General features: G+C 49.8%; 2 protein-coding genes across 2 annotated transcripts in view; one reads left to right on the forward strand and one right to left on the reverse strand.

Moving 5' to 3' along the window:
* Positions 1 to 18,012, forward strand: part of CCDC63 (coiled-coil domain containing 63) — a 43,675-nt gene extending 25,663 nt beyond the window's left edge. The window contains exons 6-9 of the mRNA XM_032283318.1: positions 3,044 to 3,118; positions 9,295 to 9,487; positions 14,894 to 15,097; positions 17,808 to 18,012. Coding sequence (XP_032139209.1) covers positions 3,044 to 3,118; positions 9,295 to 9,487; positions 14,894 to 15,097; positions 17,808 to 17,953 — 618 coding nt within the window. The 3' untranslated portion in view covers positions 17,954 to 18,012. The remainder of the gene's footprint in view (positions 1 to 3,043; positions 3,119 to 9,294; positions 9,488 to 14,893; positions 15,098 to 17,807) is intronic.
* A 3,777-nt stretch (positions 18,013 to 21,789) lies between these two features.
* MYL2 (myosin light chain 2) overlaps positions 21,790 to 24,393 on the reverse strand; it is a 7,992-nt gene continuing 5,388 nt past the window's right edge. Inside the window, exons 5-7 of the mRNA XM_032239497.1 lie at positions 23,465 to 23,543; positions 23,316 to 23,364; positions 21,790 to 22,132 (exon numbers count right to left, since the gene is read on the reverse strand). Coding sequence (XP_032095388.1) covers positions 22,034 to 22,132; positions 23,316 to 23,364; positions 23,465 to 23,543 — 227 coding nt within the window. The 3' untranslated portion in view covers positions 21,790 to 22,033. The remainder of the gene's footprint in view (positions 22,133 to 23,315; positions 23,365 to 23,464; positions 23,544 to 24,393) is intronic.

Genomic DNA, 24,393 nt, shown 5'->3' on the forward strand with positions numbered 1-24,393 from the left:
CTGCAGGCTTGATCTCCCTGGGCTCAGGTGATCCTCCCATCTCAGCCTCCTAAGTAGCTGGGACTACAGGCGCACACCCCCACAGCCAGCTAACTTCTGTATTTTTTGTAGAGATGGGGTTTCATGATGTTGCCCAGGCTGGCCTCAATGGTTGTGCTTTTAAAATGTAACAGTTATTATCATATAAAGTTGCATATCTGATTGAACATATGTCCTTTTGGTTATTCATTCATCCAGCAAGTATTTATTGAGCACCTAATGTGTTCCAGGCACTGCAGTAGACCCTGGTAATGTGGCAGTGAACAGAATGACAAAAAGCGCAGCCCTCATGGAACTGCTGTCTTGGTAGGGAGAAACAGACAATAAACAAGCCCAGTACTTACAGAAATTAGAGTAAATTAGAAAGGGAGACACAGTGTGGGTGAAAAGAGCAGAACAGTGTTTTGGAGCTGGTTGGGGGCTTGGGCAGTTGGGGAGTTAAGATCTGAATGAACTTACAGGTGAGGGATTGAGCTGTCCAGATCTCTGGGGAAGAATGCTCCAGTCAGTGGAAACAGCACGTGCAAAGGCCCTGAGGCAGCTTGTAAGCAGGCCAGGGTGTCTGGCATGCAGAGAGAGACATGGGAGGGAGAGGGGATGAACTGGGGGGTGAGGGCTGCTGGGCGCATCTCCAGAAGGGATTTTGATCAACTCTCCAAGAGGCAGGGGCTATGGGAGATCTCCAAGCAGGGGAGCAGTGCCATCGACCCAGGTTACTGATGCAATTTGCAAAATACTAAAAAGTCTCAATATAAACCCAGGAAGAACCCCATCACCTGGAGAGGGCATCGGTTCATCTTTTTGCCAGAGCTCCCCCCACCCTTGCCCTGTAAAGATCGAAAGATGCGCTTTCTGTTTTTTTCCAAAATAATACTTTTTTCTGATTAGAAATTTTTTTTCACAATTTGGAAAATACTAAAAAGTATAAATACAACCTTCAAATCAGAAATAATTCCATCACATGGATATAGCATTCTTTCATCTTTTTGGTACAGTTCTATCTTGCTTTTTTAAAAATTAAAAATTTCCAGCACTTTGGGAGGCCAAGATGGGAGGATCACTTGAGCCCAGGAGTTTGAGACCAGCCTGGGCAACATGGCAAAACTCCGTCTCTACAAAAAAACACAAAACACAAAAGGAGATTAGCTGCGTGTGACGGCATGCGCCTGTAATCCCAACTCCTCAGGATGCTGAGGTGGGAGGACTGCATGAACCCGGGAGGTGGAGGTCGCAGTGAGCTGAGATTGCACCACTGCACTCCAGCCTGGGCGACAGAGGGAGACCCTGTCTCAAAACAAAACAAAACAAAACAAAACAACAAAATACAGGTGCCTTTGGCCAGGTGCAGTGGCTCACACCTGTAATTCCAGCACATTAGGAGGCTAAAGCAGGAAGATTGCTTGAGCACAGGAGTTCAAGACCAGCCTGGGCAACATAGTGAGCCTGTGTGTCTACAGAAAATTTTTAAAAAATTAAACAATTAGTCTAGCATGGTGGCATGTGCCTGTGGTCCCAGCTACTTGAGAGGCTGAGATGGGAGGATCGAATTCCAGGCTTCAGTGAGCCATGATGACGCCGTGCACTCCAACCTGGGTGACAGAGAGACGCTTTCTCAAAAAAAGAAAAAAGAAAAAGAAAAACAAAGCACATTGCCCAGCTCCCCTCCGATACCTACGGGCTTCTCTGTGGATGGGCCAGGAATCTGCATTTTAGCCATAGTTTAACCCAAGACCCTCTCCCCTGTTTTATGAATGTGCCGTCATTGACTTAAGTGACCTTAGCAGTAGACATTTGGATTGTCCCCAGCTGGGGGCCGCTATAAACCATAATACAACAGTCCGCCCTGAGGGGCCACCTTCCCCCTCCTGTTCTGTATTTCCATGGGACAGACACCCAGGCCTGAGATGGCTCAAAAGGTGTGTGCCTTTTTCTATCAGGGCATGTGGTTTAAGCCCCGTGATTCTCAAAGCTGGTCCCTGGGACAGCAGTGGCAGTATCACCTGGGTGCTTGTTAGAAATTCACATTCTTAGGCCCTATCCAGACCGACGGAATTAGAAGCCCTGGGCGTGGGGCCTGGCAATCTGCATTTTCACACGGTTCCCGGTGACTCTGGACAGTGTGAGATATGCTCAGGTCCGAGAACGCCTGCTCCACAGCCATGCTGCTCTGTAGCCACCAGCCACGTGTGGCTTTTTAAGTTACATGAACTGAAATCCAACAACATCTAAAAATCAGTTCATTAGAGGTTGGGTGAGGGTGGCTCATGCCTGTAATCCCAGCACTTTGGGAGGTTGGGGTGGGAGGATTGCTTGAGTTTAGCAGTTCGAGACCAGCCTGGGCAACATAAAAATTAAAAAAGAAAAAGAATAAAGAAAAATTAGTTCCTAGTGACACCAGTTGTATTTCAAGTGCTCAGCACCGTTTTGGCAGTGACTACGGTATTAGCATGGACAGGACATTACCACCAGCACAGACAATTCTATTGACTGCATTGTTCTAGAATTTTCCAGAAGAGACCAAGGCAGGCAGATTGTCTGAGGTCAGGAGTTTGAGACCAGCCTGGCCAGTATGGTGAAACCCCATCTCTACTAAAAATACAAAAATTAGCCAGGTGTGGTTGTGCGTGCCTGTAATCCCAGCTACTGAGGAGGCTGGGACAGGAGAATCACTGGAACTTGGGAGGCGGAGGAGGTTGCAGTGAGCAGACATCATGTCACTGCACTCCCACTTGGGCAGCCAGACTTCGTCTCAAAAAAAAAGAGAAAAGGAAAGGATGACTCACCCCTCCCATCCCCTTCCATGCTCTCACCCTCCTTTTACTTAAGAAATATCAGAAAAAAAAGAAACACACAGGCATAAGAGGGGTGCAGGAGCCAGGAGTTCAGGGGCTCCTTGAACGGGTCATTGAATTCCTCATCGACTCTTTGAGGCGCAGACTTATTTTTGGGAGAGGTGGGGAGGGAAGAGCCGCTTTTCCTCATGGTCTTGTTCTCTCTGGAGCAGGACGAGATCATGCTCTTGCGATCCCAGCAGAAATCATCCCACGATGACAACCGCTCTGTCCTGAGACAGCTGGAGGTGAGACCAGGCTCGGGAGGGAGGGACGCGGGAGCTTCTGTTGTCTGTCTCTCTGTCTGACGGGAGCGTCTGTCTGTCCGTTCGTCGGGTATCTGTCAGTTGATTCTCAGGAGCAGTAAGAGGTCTGCCCCATGACTCGAGGCTGGCCCGGATCATATCCAGACATGTCCTGACCTTTTGTCCCGGGCACCCTCTGCTATGGTGTCATTGTAGAAGTCTGTCTCTTCATCCATTCTAAAGGCTCCCCCATTTCAGAGAGTCCAGCCCTGGCTCTCGGGCCTGCAATTTCATCCCTGATGGGTTCCTTCCAGATGGATCTCTGCCTCTTTCCTTCTTTCTTCCCCTTGTCCTGCCTGTGCCCTGTTCTCAATCACTAATAACAAATGCACACGTTTCTGAAGTAATTACCATGGACGAGGTGGCAGGCTAAGAGCTTGGCTTGCGCTTTCACTGGGTCCTGACAGCAACCCGCTGAGGCAGGTGCTAATGATCTCGCCGTTTTACAGAAGCAGAGACTAAGGATCACAGAAGTTAAGTCACTTGACCAACGTCAGGGAGCTGGGATATTCTACAAGATCTTAGTTTTATTCAACTGCTAATAACAGGGACTCCAAATAACAGTGGCTTAAGCAAGATACAAGTTTATTTACTTTAAGAAATAAGTCTGCCAGCCTGTGAAACCCTGTCTCTACTAAAAATACAAAAATTAGCCAGGTGGTAGTGGCACGAACCTGTAATCCCAGCTACTCAGGAGGCCGAGGCAGGAGAATCGCTTAAGCCTGGGAGGTAGGGGTTGCAGTGAGCTCAGATCACATCACTGAACTTCAGTCTGGGTGACAGAGTGAGACCCCATCTCAAAAAAAGAAAATAAAAAAGGAAATAAGTCTGGAAATAGGCACTTCAGGGCTGATATGGCACCTTCATGATGTCATCAGTGATCTGGGCTCCATCTGTCTTTCTGTTTTGCCATCCTTCATGTGTGACTTACATTCCAAGGGTATCTAATGGTTGCATCATAGCTGCCACAGATCCAGCCATCACATATACATTCCAGATAGGAAGAAAATGGGAGCTACAAAAAAATAAAAAATAAAAATAAAAGGACTCATTAGCAGTCAGCCAGCTTAAAAGTTCTTTCCCAGAAGTCTCTGTCAATGTAAATAACACTGTATTCACACTTCATTGGCCTCCCCTATTGCAAGAGAGGTTTGGAAATGTAACTTCTAGTTGGTCACACTGCTGCCCTAAATACAATCAGGCTTTTTGTTATTGACGTATAAGGAGAGGGTGGATAGCAGATGTCTGACAAAGACCTGGGAATTGCGCTCCCGAGCCCTTTCCCTTCCGTTCTCTGCGGCTTTTTTTCCAGCCTTTTTTTTTTTTTTTTTTGGGACGGAGTGCAATGGCGCGATCTCGGCTCACGGCAACCTCCGCCTCCTGGGTTCAGGCAATTCTCCTGCCTCAGCCTCCTGAGTAGCTGGGATTACAGGCACGCACCACCATGCCCAGCTAATTTTTTGTATTTTTAGTAGAGACGGGGTTTCACCGTGTTGACCAGGATGGTCTCGATCTCTTGACCTCGTGATCCACCCGCCTCGGCCTCCCAAAGTGCTGGGATTACAGGCTTGAGCCACCGCGCCCGGCCCTTTTCCAGCCTTTTTAGTCTGACAGGCCTGGGAGACAGGGCTGGCCATTAGGGTGTTATTCTCTTTTGAGCCACTGGATGGCAGCAAACACATGCTGCCCATTGAGGTGCTCAGAGCGGCATCTCTCGGATATCTGAGTATGGGGAATAACAGGCTTCCAGGCAGGGGCCAGGTCCACGGAGGCCCTCCCCAAGCTGGGCGGGTGCCCGTCACTCGGGGGCACCCAGAATCCAGACTCTTGTTGGGGTTGAGACTGGTGCCCCTCTACATCTTGGGGTTTGGAAGAGGCTGACCAGGCAACCCCAAACATCTCCCCTCCGCGGCCCGCAGCCCCTCGGCTGGCTTTTTGTTGCTTTGGCTTTAGCATGACTCGGGGGGCTTCTTTTCAAATCAGATACTCTAAGCAGGCAGGAGGATTGGCCTTGTTTTTTTTTTTTTTTTTTTTTTTGAGACGGAGTCTCACTCCGTTGCCCAGGCTGGAGTGCAGTGGTGCGATCTGAGCTCACTACAACCTTCACCTCCCAGGTTCAAGCGATTCTCCTGCCTCAGCCTCCTGAGTAGCTGCGGTTACAGGTGCTCACCACCATGCCAGGTGAATTTTTAAAATTTTAATTAATAAATGTTTTTTTTGAGGAGGAGTCTGGCTCTGTCACCAGGCTGGAGTGCAGTGCCACGATCTCGGCTCGATGCAACCTCTGCCTCCCGGGTTCAAGCGATTTCCTGCCTCAGCCTCCAGAGTAGCTGGGATTACAGGCGCGTGCCACCACACCTGGTTAATTTTTTGCATTTTTAGCAGAGATGGGGTTTTACCGTGTTGGCCAGGCTAGTCTCCAACTCCTGACCTCAGGTGATCTGCCCGCCTTGGCCTCCCAAAGTGCTAAGATTATAGGCGTGAGCCACCTTGCCTGGCCAGAATTGGTCTTGATAGCAATGGACTCACAGGTGTTTCCCTGCTAAAGATCACTTCCACCTGCTCTATTCTCGAAGCCCTTTAGTACATCATCTCCTCCCCCTTTGGGAGAAGTGGTGGGACCACATGCATCATAGGAGGGATTTGCATAGGAATTAAGCAACCAGGCTCTGGGAGCCTGGCTATGACTTGCAGAAAAGTCACTTCCTAGCTGTGTGACTTTGAGATAGTGACTCAACCTCTCTGAGCCTCAGTTTCCTCATCTGTAAAATGGGGATAATAATCATACCTACTTCTTAGGGCTGTGAAGATTGAATAAAATCACACATGTATACATTTGGCACACTGCAGTGCAGAGGGCTGTACATTGTAGCTGTTATTTCTCATGTGAACCAGAAAAACTCTAAGCCACCCTCACTTTGTTACTAAATCATTGCCCAAGTAGAGTTAAGCTCAAGGTCAAGCCTTTGGATGAGCTCAGGGCGGGGAAGGGAAACATGAGTTTCCTTTTCCTCTCTGGCCTCAACATTGCTCATCTGAAAACTCGGCTGGTTGTGAACTGAGTTCAGATGATGTGAAGTACCCGGAATATTTTTAGGAGCTAGACACGTGTTATCACCATCACATCAAGCTGAATATTGACTTTTAAAAATGAATCCTGTGATTTTTTAATGTGATTTTTAATGCACTTTTATTATAATTTATTTTTTGAGGCAGAGTCTTGCTCTGTGGCCCAGGCTGAAGTGCAGTGGTGTGATCACAGCTCACTGCAGCCTCCACCTCCCAGGTTCAAGTGACACTCCCAACTCAGCCTCCCAAGTAACCGGGACCACAGGCACACACCAGCATATCCGGCTAATTTTTAATTTTTCATTGAGGCAGGGTCTTGTTATGTTGCCCAGGCTAGACTCAAACTCCTGGACTCAAGTGATCCTCCCACCTCAGCCTCCCAGCATGTGGGGATTACAGGCGTGAGCCCCCATACCTGGCCTAATGCCCTCTTATTGTCTTATGGGGACTTGCAGCCCTGGGGACTGGACATTTAGTAGCCGGGCAGAGGAAGTCGCCTGATGTGCTGGTTGAGAGACCGGGTTCCGTTCCCCGCTTCCTTCTCCTGGCCGTGTGCCTTGGACCCTCAGTTTTCTCACCTGCAAAATGGAGGTGTGAATAGGCCCGACCCTTTGCGATCATTATTCAGGGTGATGCGTGCAGAGTTCACCTGCGGGAATGGGGCCGGTTCATCCAGGGTCCAGTTCACCTTTGCAAGCTGAGATCTCTGAGGCAGAGGCAGGAATCAGTTGAAGGAAGTACCCTAGAATGGAGATCCTCATTCCAGCCATGCGTCAGAATCACCTGGGAGGCTTTAACCAAAACTCCCAGATGCCCAGGCCGCGCCCCAGGCCAATTAAGACTCTGAATCTCTGAGGGTGGGGTTGAGCAGCAAATATTTTGAAAGCTCTCAGGTGATACCAGTGTGAAGCCAAGGTTGAGATCCAACAGGCTGGCGGAGGTTCTCAGACTTTACCATGAGCCAGGACCGCCCGGAGGCTGGCTAAAACCCAGGTGGCCCTGCCCACCCCCAGGGCCTTTGATTGAGTAGGCCTGAGGTGGGGCCCACGAATACGCATTTCTAACAAGTTCCCAGGTGATGCTGACGCTGCTTGTCCTGGGACCACACATTGAGAAGCACTGGGCTGGGGCAATGTGTTTTAAACTGTGAATGGCGAAACCAGTTTGTTGGAGGGTAGCCAGCATTTTAAAATAGTGAGAGCAGAACAGAAGAGAAAATATTAGAACACATAATAAGAATATTGGTTTGAGGCTGGGTGTGAACTTCGAGAGGCTGAGGCAGAAGGATCATCCGAGCTCAGGAGCTCGGGACCAGCTTGGGCGACATAGTGAGACCTGTCTCTAATTTTATTTTTTGAAAAAAGAATATTGATTTGAACTGGGCATGGTGGCTCACACCTGTAATCCCAGCACTTTGGGAGGCTGAGGTGGGAGGATTGCTTGAGCCCCTTGAACCCAGGAGTTCAAGACCAGTCTGGGCAAACACAGCAAGATCCCATCTCTACCAATTAAAAAAAAAAAAAAGATACTCACCTGGGTAAGTATTATTATGTTACCTGGGTAAGTATTACTATATTATATTACCTGGGTGTTACATGCTTATAGTCCCAGCTGCTCCAGAGGCTGAGGCAGGAGGATTGCCTGAATCCAGGAGTTGAAGGCTGCCGTGGGCAAGGATCACACCGCTGCACTCCAGCCTGGGTGACAGAGCAACACCCCAACTGTATTTTTTAAAAAAAGAATATTAATTTGTGAAACTTCTAAATTCATTTGATTAGACAATATAGATAAATTTACATACACAACATATGTATGTATGTTTGTATGTATTGGCTGCAATGTATTCCTGTGGACCACGTTTTTTTTTTTTTTTGAGATGGAGTCTCACTCTGTCACTCAGGCTGGAGTGCAGTGGCACGATCTTGGCTCACCGCAACCTCCACCTCCCGGAAGTGATTCTCCTGTCTCGGCCTCCCCATTAGCTGGGATTACAGGCACGTACCATCATGCCCAGATAATTTTTGTAGTTTTAGTATAGACCAGGTTTTGCCATGTTGGCCAGGATGTTCTCAAACTTCTGGCCTCAGGTGGAATGCCATGTTTAAAAAAACAAGTCAACTGGCTGGGCGAGGCGGCTCACGCCTGTAATCCCAGCACGTTGGGAGGCCAAAGTGGGAGGGAGGATTGCCGGAGTCCAGGAGTTTGAGACCAGTCTGGGCAACATGGCAAAACCCTGTCTCTAAAAAAATATAAAAATTAGCTGGGCATGGGGGCGGGTGCTTGTAGTCCTAGCTACTCTGGAGGCTAAGGTGGGAGAATTGCTTCAGCCCAAGAAGTTGAGGCTGCAGTGAGCAGAGATTGGGCCACTGCACTCCAGCCTGGAGCCTAGGTAATAGAGTGAGACTCTGTCTCAAAAAAAAAAAAAAAAAAAAGAAAAAAAAAATGTGTATATAGTAAGCCGGGCATGGGGGCTCACACCTGTAATCTCAGCACTTTGGGAGGCCAACATGGACAGATCGCTTGAGGTCAGGAGTTCAAGACCAGCCTGTGTCTCTACTAAAAATACAAAAAAAAAAAAAAAAAAAAAAAAAAAAAAAAGCCAGGCATGGTGGCACCTGCTTGTAATCTCAGCTATTTGGGAGGCTGAGGCATGAGAATTGCTGGAACCTGGGCATCAGAGGTCGCAGTGGGCTGAGATTGTGCCACTGCACTCCAGCCTAGGCAACAGAGTGAGCCTCTGTCTCAAAAAAAAAAAAAATTGTAATCCGGTACACATGTAGACACCCATACACACATGTAAGTGAAGCAAAACTTACATTGAACAATATTTACCCTTACAACTCGCAATGTACACTAGTATTTTCTATTTTCTTCCTTTCTTTGCTATTCTATTTCATTTCTTCAAAATTCGATGGGAGCCCATTTAATTGATCTCACCCCCACTCAGAAGTTTGAAAACTGGCGGTTTGGGGCCCTGACCCCAGAAAGTCCCAAATACCCTGTCCACTGAGAGTCCTCCTGAGCGGGTGGGAATTGGGGTCTGCCACCAGGATAAACTGAAGAAGACCACGGAGGAGGCGGATATGTATGAGAGCAAGTACCGGGAGGTCAGCAAGACCTTGGAGCTACTCAAGAGCTCGGTGGAGAGACTGTTCAAGAAGATAAACTGTGATGCCACCAAGATCCGGGTGCAGTTAAGGGAGACGGGGGAAGTCACTGACATCAACCTTCCGCAGTACTTTGGTGAGTCAAGCTGGGGCCCATTGGACTCTTAGGAGCCATTTCCAGAACTTTCTGTGACTGGGCATGAGGACTTGCTCTTATGGAGTAGTGAGCTTGGTGGCGAAGTGTGTGGGCACTAAAGCCGGCCTGCGTGGGTTCGAATCCTGGGTCTACCCTTAACAGCTCTGGAGCCTTGAGCAGTTTTCTTTGTTTTGTTTCTTTTGAGACGGGGTCTTGCCCTGTTGCCCAGGCTGGAGGGCAGTGGCGCAACCACGGCTGTCTGCACTCACAATCTCCTGGGCTCAGGCAATCCTCCCGCCTCAGTCAGGATCCTAAGTAGCTGGGACTACAGGTAGGCGCTGCCATGCCCGGCTAAATTTTTGTGTTTCTTTTACAGACAGGGTCTTATCACATTGCCCAGGCTGGTCTCGAACTCCTGGGCTCAAGTGTTTCACCCTCCTTGGCCTTCCAAAGTGCTGGGATTACAGGTATGAGCCACTGCGCCTGGCCAGGGAAGGTTTCTGAACCTCTCTGTGCTTCAGATTTTTGATCTACAAAAATGGGTATCTCTTAATGCCTTCAGTTTTTTAAAAAAATTTTGGTGTAAACTCAGTATCTACCTCATAGACTGTTGGGAGACAAATACACGTGTAGTTATTAGAGAAAAATGATATGATCATCTCAATAACTGCAGAAGCAGCATTTGATAAAATTCAACATCCATTCATGATTATAAAAAAGAAAACGCTCAGCAAACTAGAACTAGAAGGAAATGTTCTTAACTTGATGAAAGACATGTTCAAAAATCCACCCAAAACTAGGCCAGGCATGGTGGCTCATGTCTGTAATCCAGCACTTTGAAAGGCCTGAAAGGCCAAGGCGAGCAGATCACTTGCGGTCAGGAGTTCAGGACCAGCTTGGCCAACGTGGTAAAACCCTGTCTCTACTAAAAATACAAAAATGGTGGTGCATGCCTGTAGTCCCAGCTTGGGAGGCCAAGGCAGGAGGATTCCTTGAACCCAGGAGGTAGAGGTTGTAGTCAGTCAAGATTGCACCACTGCGCTCCAGCCTGGGTGACAGATTAGGGCTCCATGTCAAGCAAACAAACAAATAAAAAACACTGAAAACTACAGCAAACCTCATCCTTCATGGTGGGAAGTGGAATGTTTTTCTCCTAAGATCAGGAACAAGGCAGGGATGTCTGTGTGCTGCCACCATGCCTATTCAATGTTGTACTGTAGGCCCAAGCCGATGCAATAAAGCACAAAAAAGAAATAAAAGGCACACAGATTAGAAAGGAAGGAATGAAGTACTCGGAGCAGTGCCTGCGCAGAGCACATCTGTCAACAATCATGTGCGTTTCTAGCCATCGGCCCTAAGCCAGAGTGGACAGGGAGAGACAGGCTTGCACAGGTCCTAACAATTTGGAATGAACGGCTTTCACTGCTCCTAGAATTAAACCTTAGATTCTTTTTTTTTTTTTTTTTTTGAGATGGAGTCTTACTCTGTCACCAGGCTAGAGTACAGTGGTATGATCTCAGCTCACTGCAACCTCTGCCTCCCTGGTTAAGTAATTCTCCTGCTTCAGCCTCCCAAGTAGTTGGGATTACAGGCATGTGCCACCACGCCCAGCTAATTTTTGTAGTTTTAGTAGAGACGGGGTTTCACCATGTTGGCCAGGATGGTCTCGATCTCTTGACCTCATGAACCGCCCGCCTAGGCCTCCCTAAGTGCTGGGATTACAGGTGTGAGCCAGCGTGGTCATCCAAACCTCAGATTCTGAATATATTCTGTTTGGGAGGTTCCCCAAACACATCCTATCCCCTGGCCACATTCAGTGCTTTGCTAGAGGACCCCCAGGACTCAGTATATAGTCATACGTGTGGCTATGATTTATTACAGTAAAAGGGTACAGAACAAAATTAGCAAAGCAGTGTGTCAATATGAACCATGTGATACACCACATTGTGTAGACTGTTTAGGCAGAGTGAGCCACTCTTTTAAAAAAAAGTTAAAAAAAATTTTTTGTGGGTACACAGTAGGTATGTATTTTGTGGGGTACATGAGGTATTGTGATACAGGCATGCATGCATAACAATCACATCATGGAAAATGGGGTGTCATCCCCTCAAGCATTTCTCTTTTGTGTTATAAGCAATTCAGTTATACTCTTTTAGTTATTTTAAAGTGTACAATTAAATTATTTTGACTATAGTCACCCTGTTGTGCTATCAAATATTAGGTCTTATTCATTCTTTTATCCATTTATTTATTTTTATTTTTTGTATGGAGATGGGGTCTTGTAATGTCGCCCAGGCTGGTCTTGAACTCCTGACCTCAAGTCATCCCCTTGCCTTGGCCTCCCAAAGTGCTGGGATTACAGGCATGAGCCATCATGCCCGATCTTATTCATTCTTTGTTTTTTGGATTCATTAACCATCCCCCCCCACCTGCCACTGCCTTCCCAGCCTCTGATGAACATCCTTCCACTCCGTATCCCCATGTGTTCATTGTTTTGAGTTTTTCATCCTGTAAATACGTGAGAGCCTGCGAAGTCTGTCTTTCCGTGCCTGGCTTACCTCACTTACCAGAATGACCTCCAGTTCCACCCGTGTTGTTGCAAATGACAGGATCTCATGCTTTCTTATGGCTGAATAGTGCTCCATCATGCATATGTACCATATTTTCTTTTTTTTCTTTGAGACAAAATTTAGCTCTTGTCACCCAGGCTGAAGTGCAATGGTGTGATCTTGGCTCACTGCAACCTCTGCCTCCTGGGTTCAAGCGATTCTCCTGCCTCAGCCTCCTGAGTAGCTGGGATTACAGGTGTCTGCCACCATGCCTAGCTAATTTTTGCATTTTTAACAGAGACGGGGTTTCATCACATTGGCCAGGCTGGTTTTGAACTCCTGACCTCAGGTGATCCACCTGCCTTGGCTTCCCAAAGTGCTGGGATTCCAGGTGTGAGGTGCCACACCCGGCCACCACATTTTCTTATCCGTTCAGGTAAACCACTCTTATCAGTTAATAGTGTTGGGAATCTTCCTGAAATCCAGGTTTCCGGATGGCAGCCCAAGCCTGACCTAGCTAGCACGGTTTTCATCGGAGAGCCTCGTCCTGCTGTGTTGACGTTTTTTCTGTATCCAGCCTATCGGGTTCTTCCTAGCCTGGCCCTGGTTACATTTCTCATCTCCGCTCGTCCTGCTCTGTCCCTGGCTCGCCGCCCGTAGCCACACTGTTCTTCTCTCGATCCTTCCAAGCTCCCCCACTGCTGCCCCTGCATCTTGTTCCCATCTTGGGACCTTTGCACGGGCTGTTCCTGGAAAACCTCCCCATACCCGGTTCCTTCTAGTTCTCCATTCTCAGCTTCATTGTCTCCCTGCACTGAAGCTGTCCCCTCCCACACTGCCCACCACTGTTACTTCCTCTCACGGCAGTCCTAGTATTTAGCATTCACCCTATTTGTCTCCATGGAAAGGTCACTTTCAATGTCTGAATCTATGTGGTTCCTGAGATCTGATAGCAAGTTTTGGATGTGAATTATTTTATTTGTTATTTTATTATTGACAGACAGTCTTGCTCTGTTGCTCAGGCTGGAGTGTAGTGGCACAATCTCGGCTCACTGCAACCTCTGCCTCAGGGGTTCAAGTGATTCCCCTGCCTTAGCTTCCCAAGTAGCTGGGATTACAAGCACCCGACACCACACCTGGCTAATTTTTGTATTATTATTTTTTGAGACAGAGTCTCGCTCTGTCATCAGGCTGGAGTGCAGTGGCACCATCTCAGCTCTCTGCAGCCTCCGCCTCCTGAGTTCAAGTGATTCTCCTGTCTCAGCCTCCCGAGTAGCTGGGACTACAGGCCAGCACAACCACACCCATCTAATTTTGTATTTTCAGTAGAGACAGGGTTTCACCATGTTGGCCAGGCTGGTCTTGAATTCCTGACCTCAAGTGATCCACCTGCCTCAGCCTCCCAAAGTGCTGGGATTATATGTGTGAGCCACCATGCCTGGCCCAATGTTGTACTATTAGTAGAGACAGGGTTTCACCATGTTGGCCAGGCTGGTCTCAAACTCCTGATCTCAAGTGATCCACCTGCCTCGGCCTCCCAAAGTGCTGGGATTACAGGCGTGAATCGTTGTGCCCAGCCTGGATGCTAATATTTTTGATCCCTGATTTTCAGATATAGCAGCAGTCTGGATAGTGTGAGATTTATTCAAAAAGCATATTCAAATCCAGTAGTTACTGAATCAGATAATGAACATCCGGATGGCGAGGGCTGCCTCTGGTGGTCTGTTCAGTTGTTGAACTTGGCTTTCTCTTTGTCCCTCCAGACACACAAAAGCTCTGGTAGGGCAAGGGCTGAGTTTGTGTTGCCAGTGTTGTCATTGTTTCGTTTTTCCTCCATTGCATCCTTAGTGTCTAGCACGGTGCGTAGTGTGGTAGGCCTTGAGTAATCATTTGCGAATGAATGAACGAATGAATGAATGACTCTTATGACTGCAGGGGGCTATAGAGCTACAGTGCAAGGAGACGTCCCCTGAATGAGGCAGGTCAGGGAAGCATTTCTGCAGGTGGCAAGGATTTGAGTTTTAAAACACCTCTAGGTGGTTATTCAGGGAAGTGTACAGGGAAAGGCATTCTGGCAGAAGGAACAGCATGAGCAGAGTCGTGGAGACTTGAAACAGAGAGCTCTGGGGCAAGCCAGGAGTTTAAGGTGGGGATCCCAATTTTTAGTGTATCCTGGTATTTCTCAACCTTCTTTTCATTATCATCCTGCTAAGGAGCCTCTCTAGACATACTTTGCCTAACTGCCCTCCTTATAAATGTAATATTTTAATATCATTGAGATAATGTATGTCTGCTTATGTCCCGTGGGTATCTGTGTTGTATACATTAAGGAGTCAGAGGCCAGGCACGTTGGCTAACACCTGTAATCCCAGCACTTTGGGCGGCCAATACAGGAGGATTGCTTGAGCCAGGAGTTCGAGACCAGCCAGACCCGGTGTCTACCAAAAAAATACAATAATTAGTGGGGCCTGGTGTCATGTGCCTTTGGTCACAGCTACTCAGGAGGCTGAAACAGGAGAATCGCTTGAACCTGGGAGTTTGAGGTTGCAGTGAGCCAAGATCGTGCCATTGCACTCCAGCCTGGGTGACAGAACCAGACCCTGTCTCAAAAAAAAAAAGGTGGTCAGAATTATTTTCCTCTCAAGAAGCAAATTTCAGCCCCAAGTGTGAGGAGTGATGTTATCCTGTTGAGAACACCAGGTGTGATCCCAGAGAAAGCCTTGTCCTTGTCAGAGCCCAGATCCCACACCCCTATACTTCCTGCTCCTCCCCACCCTCTGCAGCGGGGGGCGCTGCCCCAGTGCCCCCAGGCTCAGGTCTCTCGGCAGCCATTTTGGTCCTGCTTCTTGTTCTGCAGCCATCATTGAAAAGAAGACCAACGACCTGCTGCTGTCGGAGACCTACAGGCGCATCCTGGAAGTGGAAGGGGCAGAGACCGAGGTCCCGCCACCCTTCGTCAACCCTTTCTGGGGCGGCTCTGCCCTCCTCAAGCCCCCAGAACCCATCAAAGTCATCCCCCCAGTGCTGGGGGCTGACCCCTTCAGCGACAGGTTGGAAGATGGTGAGTTTTCTCTCTCCCGATCTGTGCAGGTGCTAGGAAACCTGTGCCTTCAGGTCTGGGGAGGCTGTGTCCAGGTGCCCAAGAGGGTCTGTAGTGTTGAGCCTCAGTTTCCCTTCTTTATGAGCCCTTGTGGCCCACCAGCTCCCTTGAGTGCCATCTTGGCTGTGGCCACTCGATGTCATTTGCTTGGGGACTTTTCTCTCTATGATGCTAGGGTGACACAGATCCTGAAGTTTAGTTATTTTGGATGTTTTTAAAAGTCACAATTACCTTTTGATCTTTTAAAATGAACCTTAAAATATCAAAAGTTTGCAAATTGGCAAGTTGTGGATAGACAGGGTTTCCAGACCCTGTCTCATGCTCACCCTATCTGTGCTCCTGAGTCTCACTCAGCCGTGACCTCCCTTTCCCTGACCCATTGTGCCCCCGGAGCCCCATTCTCGGCTCCTCCCCATTTTTGTCCCCTAACCCCACGATTGAAGCAGCTTCAACGTGGTCCATGCCAGAAGCCAGACGCTCAACCGTGGCTCTTCCCACACCGGCCCACTGATCCTCCTTCCGTTCAAGGAAGAAACTCACTCATCCTCTCATGTGGGGAGCGAGGCGAGAATCAAATTGGCCTCATCTTTTTAGAGAGCAGTCTGGCCACGTATATGGGAACGTTCCTTCCGGAAGGACTTATTCAAGGGTCGAAGATGAAAGGTGGAGGAGTGGAGGCTGTTCACTGCAGCCCCAAACCAGAGACAAGTATACCGCTCATCCCTTAGAGACTGCTGAAATCAGGTGCAGCTCATCTGCACACGCAGTGCAGTTCTGAGCAGCCCCAAAAGAGGGCACGGGGCCAATATGCAAGGACTGGGAAGAGGCCCTGGATATTAAGACAAAAAGGGAAACACAGTCAGTTGCACGACAGCTGTGTGGGCCTCCTGAGAAGTAGCGTGTTGTATAATCCCTTCTTTCTAAAGACATTCTCTACGTATGCACGAAATACACAGGCACACACGCGTGTGTGTGTACATATATGTGTGTGTGTGTGTGTATATATATGTTTATGTACACACACACACACACACACACACACACACACACACACACACTTTTTTTTTGGTGTGCCAGTTCTCAGCCAGGGGTGATTTCCCTTTTATGGGACATTTGACAATATTTAAAGATATTTTTGGTTGTCACAACTGAAAGTGATGGTGTTGCTGTCATCTAGTGGCCAAGGATGTTGCTAGAAATCTCACAACACACAGGACAGCACTTTACAACCCTGATATGTAATAAGATATATGTAAAATGAGAGAGAGAGGGAGGGAGAGGGAGGGAGGAAAGAAGGAAGGCTCAGAGGCAGGAAGAGGAGGAGGCGGAGGGAGGGGCGATGAGAGAAAGGGAAGGCGGAAGGAGGAAGGTTTTTAGATTATGCATAAAAACCAGAGGTGTATAAGCCGCCTGTTACAGTGGATAATTCTGGATGGTGGTTTCCAGAGAACTTTGCATTTCTAAGTTAAACAATTCCGTATTGTTTGAAATTTTCTCTTACAGTGACCTTGCATGACTTTAGTAATTAGAGAAATAAAATCTTTTGTGTGTGTGTGTGTGACAGAGTCTCTCTCTGTCGCCAGGCTGGAGTGCCGTGGTGCAATCTCTGCTCACTGCAACCTCCACCTCCCGGGTTGAAGTGATTCTCCTGCCTCAGCCTCCGGAGTAGTTGGGACTACAGGCGCCCACTACCATGCCCAGCTAATTTTTGTATTTTTAGGAGAGACAGGGTTTCACCATGTTGGCCAGGATGGTCTCCATCTCTTGATCTTGTGATCCACCCGCCTCGGCCTCCCAAAGTGCTGGGATCACAGGCATGAACCACTGTGCCCGGCTAAAAAGTTGATTTTTTAAAAGCCGCCCCCATTTCTCTGAGCAGCATTTTAAGTGTGCCAAGGATGGAGGGAGAGACCCCCCAATAAGCACACGTGCACACACAGGCATGCACACACACATGCACACACAAGCACACATGCACAGAGATCCTGTGTGTTTCAGCTGAGGAGACAGAAACGTAGCAGGAGTGGAAGCTAGGTCCGATGCCGCCCGTCTTAGCACAACTTCCACAGCCCTTTCAGTTCCTAAAAGGTTGGGGGGAGCAGGGGGCAGAGCGCTGGTAAAGTTGTCCTCACAAGGTCAGAAATGTACAGATGCTGTCTTCACATCTATTCAGGGGAATGTCGATGAACTTTCGTTTCTCTCAGCCCACTGGGAGATGGCAGGGACTACAGGTGTGAATTAGAAGAGAGGCCACTTCTGGGTAATTAATTAGGAAAAGGTGCCCCTTCTGGTATATACAGCTCTGTAATCAAGTGGGGGCTGGATTTCAGCCCATCCATCTACCCCTCTCCTCTAGGTGTCTTTTGCAGTGCACTTCCTGAACAACTGCACTTGGTGGCTCTGTCTCCTTAACATTAAACCAAGCATTCTTCACATCCTTGTTTGGGAGAAAACTAGTCATTGTCTGGGCAGCCCCCAGATGTATATTTCTGTTAATTCTCCCCCTCCTTGAAACCTAAGAATTTCCGTGCTCCACTCCCCAATGTTATGGAGGGACGCCAAACCAGGCTTGGCCATCCCTGCCTTGGGCAGAGAGAGAGACTCGCTGGGAAGGAAGCCCCAGCCCTGGGTTTGATTTCCCAGCGCCTCACACAAATCTGGCCTTGTGCAGTGGAACAGCCCCTGGACCACAGCAGCCTTCGGCAGCTGGTGCTCGACAATTACACCCTAAAGGAGAATCGGATTAAGGAGATGCGCGGAGACAGCCTGCCAGAGAAGGTGGAGGAGCTCAGGTCCAGGAAGAGGACAACCCTGTGAGGCGCAGGGGTCCAGCTGCCTTTGCACCGTAACCGAAAGAATAAACACTGTGTTCTGTAGCCTTGTACCCATCACACATGTTACTAAGGGCTTTGGGTGCTGGGGCCACCTCTGGGCTGGGGCGGAGGAGCAAGAAGTAAAAGCGGGAACAGGAGGAGGGGACCTTGCGAGGCCATCACAGCCCCTGGGAACCTCTGAGCTCGAGGCCAGCACAGGCCACCCCAGCCATGTAGACACAGATGCAGATGTGGTCCACCAGATGTAGCAGGGACTAGCCTAGGGGCGGGGCCACGCTGGAGCCAAACTGTGGATCCTGAGACCCCGCTGGGCACCCGGGGCGTGGCTGACACTCGAAAACAGGAAGTGGGAGCGGGGGGTGCCCTGGATCTGCTTCTCTGTGTTTGTGTGTGTTTGTGTGTGTGTGTGTGTGTGTGTGTGTGTGTCTATGTTTCTGGGTGTCTGCGTCTCTGTGTGTTTGTATCTGTGTCTGTGTGTCTGTATGACTTTGTGTATCTGAGTGTGTCTCCGTGTGTCCACATATGTGTGTACCTATATGTGTCTCAGCATATCTGTGTGCGTCTCTGTATGTCTCTGTGTGTCTGTCTCTGAGTGTCTGTACCTGTGTGTGTCTCTGTATATCTGCGTGTCCCTTCGTGTCTCTGCGTGTGTGTATCTGTGTGCATCTCTGTATGTCTCTGTGTATCTCTGTATGTCTCTGTCTCTGTGTGTCTCTGAGTGTCTGCACTTGTGTGTCTCTGTGTGCCCCTGTCTGTGTGTCTTTGCTTGTCTGTACCTGCATGTGTCTTTGTGTGTGTCTGTGTCTCTTTGTGTGTCTCTGCGTGTCTGTATCTGAGTGTCTCTATATCTCTGTGTGCATCTCTGTTTGTCGCTGTGTCTCTGTCCCTCTGTGTCTCTGCATGTCTGTATCTGTGTGTCTGTATGTCTCTGTGTCTCTGTCCCTGCATGTCTCTGCGTGTCTGTATCTCTGTGTGTCTCTATCTCTGTGTGCATCTCTGTCTCTGTCTTTGTCCGTGTCCCTATGTGTCTCTGTGTGTCTGTATGTGTGTGCATCTCTGTATCTCTGTGTGTCTCTGCATGTCTCTGTCTCTGCATGTGTCTGTTGTGGGTGGGTGTGTCACTGTGGAGCTGAGTCCACAGTGTCTTGCCCAGAACCACGCATGGCCTTGGAGTGTCCTGAGTCCCGCCTTCTCTGTGTGGGACTGCATCTCTGAACACAGGAGCGGTGCACGAGGCTCTCTGCCTGGGCCGACTCTGGAGTGCAGGGAGGGTGTGACGGGGGAGGGGCGTCACAGGGTGTGGAGCATCCTGGGTTGTGGGGGTGGGGCCGTGACTCCCCTGGGTCCCTGCCCACACAGCCTGCTGTGAAATGGGCCCTGGGTCTCTGCAGCCAAGGGATTCATTCGTCCTGTTGATGGCTCCACCCTGAGCTCCTCCCATGGGCGGTGCTGTTGTCACTGTCGAGCCTTGAAGACTGGCCCCAGCTGTGGCTCCTCTGACCTCCTGGGCCCTCCTGCCTTTGCTGTGACCCCAGCTCCACTCCCTCACCCAATTTCAGCTTGTTCCCATCATGTCATTGACTTGGGCCGTGTCCTGTGTTCTTGGGTTCTTGGGATTCTCTCTTTTTTTTTTTTTAGACGGAGTTTCATTCTTGTCGCCCAGGCTGGAGTGCAGTGGCGCGATCTCAGCTCACGGCAACCTTCACCTCCCCGGTTCAAGCGATTCTCCTGCCTCAGCCTCCTGAGTAGCTGGGATTACAGGCCCCACCACCACACCTGTCTAATTTGATATTTTTATTGGAGACAGGCTTTCTTCATGTTGGTCAGGCTGGTCTCGAACTCCTGATCTCAGCTAATCTGCCTGCCTCAGCCTCCCAAAGTGCTGGGATTACAGGCGTGGGCTACTGCGCCTGGCCGGACTCTCTCTCTTTCTTTTTTTGAGACGGAGTTTGGCTCTGTGGCTCAGGCTTGAGTGATCTCAGCTCAGTGAGTGGCGCGATCTCGGCTCACTGCAACCTTGCCTCCTGGATTCAAGTGATTGTCTTGCCTCAGCCTGCTGAGTAGCTGGGATTACAGGTGCCTGCAACCACGCCTGGTTAATGTTTGTAGTTTTAGTAGAGACAGGGTTTTGCCATGTTGGCCAGGCTGGCCTCAAACTCCTGACCTCAAGCAATCCGCCCAACTCGGCCTCCCAAAGTGCTGGGAGGGTTCTTGGGATTCTCTTGAGAACCTGAAGTGCCCGAAGTCCACTCCCTGCTTCTTCTCAGGTTTTCCTCCAGGGAATCTCCCCTCCCATCTCCAGGCTGTGTGGTTCAGGAGGGCTCTGATTTCAGTCCCAGCACAGGCTGATCAGTTGAGCCAGGCCTGTCCATCAGAGCACTGCCCCTGCCAGTCCACAGTGATTGGCTCAGGGGTGTCAGGTGCCCCGGAGGGATCCCATGAGGCCCTGTTCTGATGTTTGTGTGGAGCTGGGAGAGAGAGGAGCGTGCCCTTCTAGGATTGCTGAGTGGCTGGAAAGGGGGCAGGAGCTACACTCTTAACTATTTTGCCACTGCCAAGAGCGGAGGAAAGTGACAGAAAACAGAGGCCTCCCCAGCCTCCGAGGGCACTGCCTGGGCTCCTGGATGCAACTGTGCCTGAAGCCCCTGGACTTCTTAGTGATTTGAACCTATTTCTTTTTTTCTTTTCTAAGACACCGGGCCTCACTCTGCCACCCAGGCTGGAGTGCAGTTCACTGCAGCCTTGACCTTCTGGGCTCAGGTGATCCTCCCACCTCAGTCTCCTGCGTAGCTGGGACCACACGTGCACACCACCATGCCTGGCTATTTATTTTTTGTAGAGATTGGCTCTCACTATGTTGGTCTAGGCTGGTCTCAAACTTTGGGGCTCAAGTGAGCCTCCTGCCTCAGCTTCTCAAAGCGCTGGCGTCACAGGTGGGAGCCACCACACCTGGCCCTGCTTGTTTCTTACATTGCGACTCTTGCAGCCATAAGAGGCCTGAACGCTCCAACCATGAGGGTGGGCACTCAAAATCAAGGATCAGTTCACATCCAGGCCCAGGCCCCAGATGGGGCCAGAAATCAGTACTGCTCTCCATGTTTGCTGGGGAAGAAGTACAGACGGCTTCTACTTTATCTGAAACTAGAAATCACCCTCTTAGGATTAGCAGGCGTGACTGCTATTGAACGACCTATGTTCCTACCATGAGTCAGGCTGCTTCCTCCTTGCCACTGTCACTTCCAGGAGAAGCATTCTTTTTTTTTTTTTTTTTTGAGACAGAGTTTCACTCTTGTTACCCAGGCTGGAGTGCAATGGCGCAATCTCGGCTCACCGCAACCTCCGCCTCCTGGGTTCAGGCAATTCTCCTGCCTCAGCCTCCTGAGTAGCTGGGATTACAGGCACACACCACCATGCCCAGCTAATGTTTTGTATTTTTAGTAGAGAGTGGGTTTCACCATGTTGACCAGGATGGTCTCGATCTCTTGACCTCGTGATCCACCTGCCTCGGCCTCCCAAAGTGCTGGGATTACAGGCTTGGCCACCGCGCCTGGCCCAGGAGAAGCATTCTGATGGCATCCCAAGGGAAGGATGTCATGGAACCAAGGCCCTCTAAATGCCTGAGCTCTTTGGAACAGAGGGCTGTGGTTGTCCAATTAACATTCCAGTAAAACATGGTCCTTGATAGAAACAGTCCTGAGTGGCTGCAAAGGTCTATCTTAAATAAAGAGTCACCGAGATTCAATAATAACAACTGCAAGGCCATCGCTAGCTCCTCTGCCTTTGCCTTCCTTACTCAAGGCACTGTCTGACAGGGGAATGTCATGACCAAATACACGACCTCCTGTTTATTGGAACATGGCCTCTGGATGGATTTCCATCTGTAGGATATGTGGCCATGAGGCAGCTGTAGCCACCCAGGCTGCAAGGAAGATGGAGGCGGATAAACAGGGCAGCCACACAGCTAACAGACCAGGCTGGGGACAGAGGCTGTACTCGTGGGAGAGAGAGGAGGGCAGGAACCACTCTGCAAAGAGGAGCCCAGGGCGCACTAGAGGGTCCCCTCCTAGTCTTTCTCTTCTCCGTGGGTGATGATATGCACCAGGTTCTTGTAGTCCAAGTTGCCAGTCACGTCAGGAGGGAAGGCGGCGAACATCTGTTCAATCTGCAATGAACCAGCAAGGTGTGCTGACGTCGATGGGTGGGGAAGCAAGATGGGTGGGGTGGGGGGACCGTGGGCTGGGCCTGCGTGGAACGGACAGCTGTGGGGCGGGGGATGGGAACCTGGGCCACTCAGAACCTCCTTTGGGAAATGACTTCCCCAGCTCCTTCCGGGCCCCCTGGCACAAGGCCACGCCCTTTCTGGGCAGCCACAGCCAGCGGATCGGGTTGGTGTGAGGGGTATAAAGGCGCAGCCATCTCCCCCGACTTGGGGACTGGGAGCTCTCGGGAGAGCTGCTGAACGAGCTCCCTCCCTGGGGAGTCAGCGGCGCAGGTCTTTGGGCCTGAATCTTGGCTCAACTTCTTCCTCCATGCACTTTTCCTTCCTTGCCCTTCCCTGTTCTTCCTTCCTTGGCCCCAAGGGCCCTCCCAAGTAAACACCCTGCAGAGATGTCCCTGGAAACGCAGCCTTCCACCGGGATGAAGCAGGGCACAGACTCAAAGGTTCCAAGGGGCTGGGCAGGTTACATAAGGGAGCAGGATGGGGCAATAATTTCATGCTCTAGGCAGGTCTCTGTGCATCGTGAGGAAGGCAGAACCTGCAGTCACGTTTGAAGCCAGGCCCTGGCATGTACTATTAGCGTATTTTATTTTATTTTATTTTTGAGATGGAGTATTGCTCTGCTGCCCAGGGTGCAGCAGATGGAGTGAGGTGGCATGATCTCGGCTCACTGCAACCTCTGCCTCCCGGGTTCAAGCAATTCTCGAGCCTCAGCCTCCCGTGTGGCTGGGAGTACGGGCGTCCACCACCATGCCCAGCTAATTTTTGTATTTTTAGTAGAGGCAGGGTTTCATCATCTTGACCAGGCTGCTGTCAACTCCTGGCATCAAGTGATCTGCTTGCCTCGACCTCCCTAAATGCTGGGATTACAGGCGTGATTGCTGTTATTTTAGACAAGTGACTTGACTTCCCTGGGTCTCAGTTTGCCCAACTGTTAAATGACAGTTAGGCTAGTCCCTGCCTCATAGAGGGGCACAGAATGGAATGAGGCCAGCACTCGGAAGATGATCTCTGGTTCTCTGTCAGTCTGGGGTCAGGGGTGCTTCAGGCAAGAGGGGGAGATGGAGCCCCCTGGAGGCTGAACCCAGGAGCTGGGGTGTAGGGAGTGCTCAAGGGACCCCATTACCTCCTCCTTGGAAAACCTCTCTGCCTGCGTGGTTAGCATGTCCCGAACGCTGCAGAGAGACGAAAGCAGGTGTTGATGTCAGGTGTGTGTGTGTGTAGGCGGGTGGGGGCAAGCAGGGAACCCCCCTCCTCCCCACAGACCCCACTCACTAATCAGCCTTTAGCACCCCTTTGCCTTCAGGGTCAAACACTTTGAATGCGTTGAGAATGGTTTCCTCAGGGTCCGCTCCTGAAACGGAACATAGAGTTTACATGTACTGGGGGTGGCTGGGAACCAGTGGCACCCCATGCAGCGGGACCCAAGTCTCCCCAGAAATGAAGGGGCCAGAGGAAGACTGCTTTGCATGGAGGGAAAAGACCCGGCTTTCATTTGATCACTGAGCCTCTGTATATGGAAAGAGAGGGCTCAGAACCCAAGGTCAAACATGATCTAGATATGAAAGTCTGGGATTCGAATCTTAACTCACGCCCTTGCTAGCTGTGTGGCCTCAGACAAGTGACTTTCTGTCTCTGAGCCTCAGTTCCCCTTCTGTAAACTGGAGATAAGAATAGAGCTTACCTCCTAGTTGCTATTAAGGGGGATAATGCATATAAAGTGGCTAGCATGAGGTTTGACTTAGGTAAGTCTTGGAGCTGTGTTTTTTTGTTTTATTTTTTTGTTTATTTTGAGACAGAGTCTCACTTTTATCCAGGCTGGAGTGCAGTGGCACAATCTCAGCTTACTGCAACCTCCGCTTCCTGGGTTCAAGTGATTCTCCTGCCTCAGCCTCCGGAGTACCTGGGACTACAGGTGCATACTACCATACCCGGCTAATTTTTTTGTGTTTTTAGTGGAGACAAGTTTTCACCATGTTGACCAGGCTGGTCTCGAACTCCTGACCTCAAGTGATCCTTCCACCTCAGTCTCTGAAGGTGCTGGGATTATAGGCATCAGCCACTGTGCCCGGCCAAGTTGCTGTTTTTATTATTTTTCCAATGGTGCTTTATCTCTTTGAGAGCTAACCATCTTCTGCCAGCCCCCTGAAGACACAGACACACACACACACACACACACACACACACACACACACACACACACA

Source organism: Sapajus apella, unplaced genomic scaffold (assembly GCF_009761245.1).
Source record: "Sapajus apella isolate SASKATOON/1434 unplaced genomic scaffold, GSC_monkey_1.0 scaffold2, whole genome shotgun sequence".
In the NCBI taxonomy this organism is placed as follows: domain Eukaryota; kingdom Metazoa; phylum Chordata; class Mammalia; order Primates; family Cebidae; genus Sapajus; species Sapajus apella.